The 477-nt window shown below is 50.1% G+C and overlaps 1 protein-coding gene across 1 annotated transcript; it reads left to right on the forward strand.

Annotated features, from left to right (window-relative positions):
* Positions 1 to 197: 197 nt before the first annotated feature.
* Positions 198 to 293, forward strand: PPTG_21753 (hypothetical protein; the record flags this gene model as incomplete). Its single annotated transcript, XM_008899938.1, has 1 exon — positions 198 to 293. The coding sequence occupies one exon, from the start codon at positions 198 to 200 to the stop codon at positions 291 to 293; it is 96 nt and encodes a 31-aa protein (XP_008898186.1).
* Positions 294 to 477: the final 184 nt, after the last annotated feature.

Raw genomic sequence — 477 nt, forward strand, 5'->3', positions numbered from 1 at the left:
CTAATAAGGAGCATAGTTCAGTGAGCTTTTCCTCCACGATAACCAACAAATATGCATGACATGCTTGAATGACGATGAGTTTGTGTTCCCCGATCGACAAGATATCGAACGTTCGGAACCACAAGCACCTCTAGAACCCGAAAATCCGGTGGAATTCGAGTTACGTTCAGGTGAACGTTATGGTTGGTGGGTGAACCATGATCCAGACGAAGATTGGGGTAAGGTCGCCACGGTTCATGGTGCAGTCAATGATTTCAGGACGCCTGTCCTCTTGGACACCGGGGCTACGGTGAGCATGATGAGTCTGAATCTTGCGCGTAGACTCAAGCTCAAGCTGAGCTCACACAAGCAGATCCGGGTGCCCGGATTAGGTGGCGTCCCGATTTACATCTCTACGAATGCTCGAGTGAAACTTACTCTGGGACCTCGCGTGGTGTACATTCTGGAGTTATGGGTTGCGAACATTGGCGAAGGAGT

This window comes from Phytophthora parasitica (assembly GCF_000247585.1).
Source record: "Phytophthora parasitica INRA-310 unplaced genomic scaffold supercont2.8, whole genome shotgun sequence".
Taxonomy (NCBI): domain Eukaryota; phylum Oomycota; class Peronosporomycetes; order Peronosporales; family Peronosporaceae; genus Phytophthora; species Phytophthora nicotianae.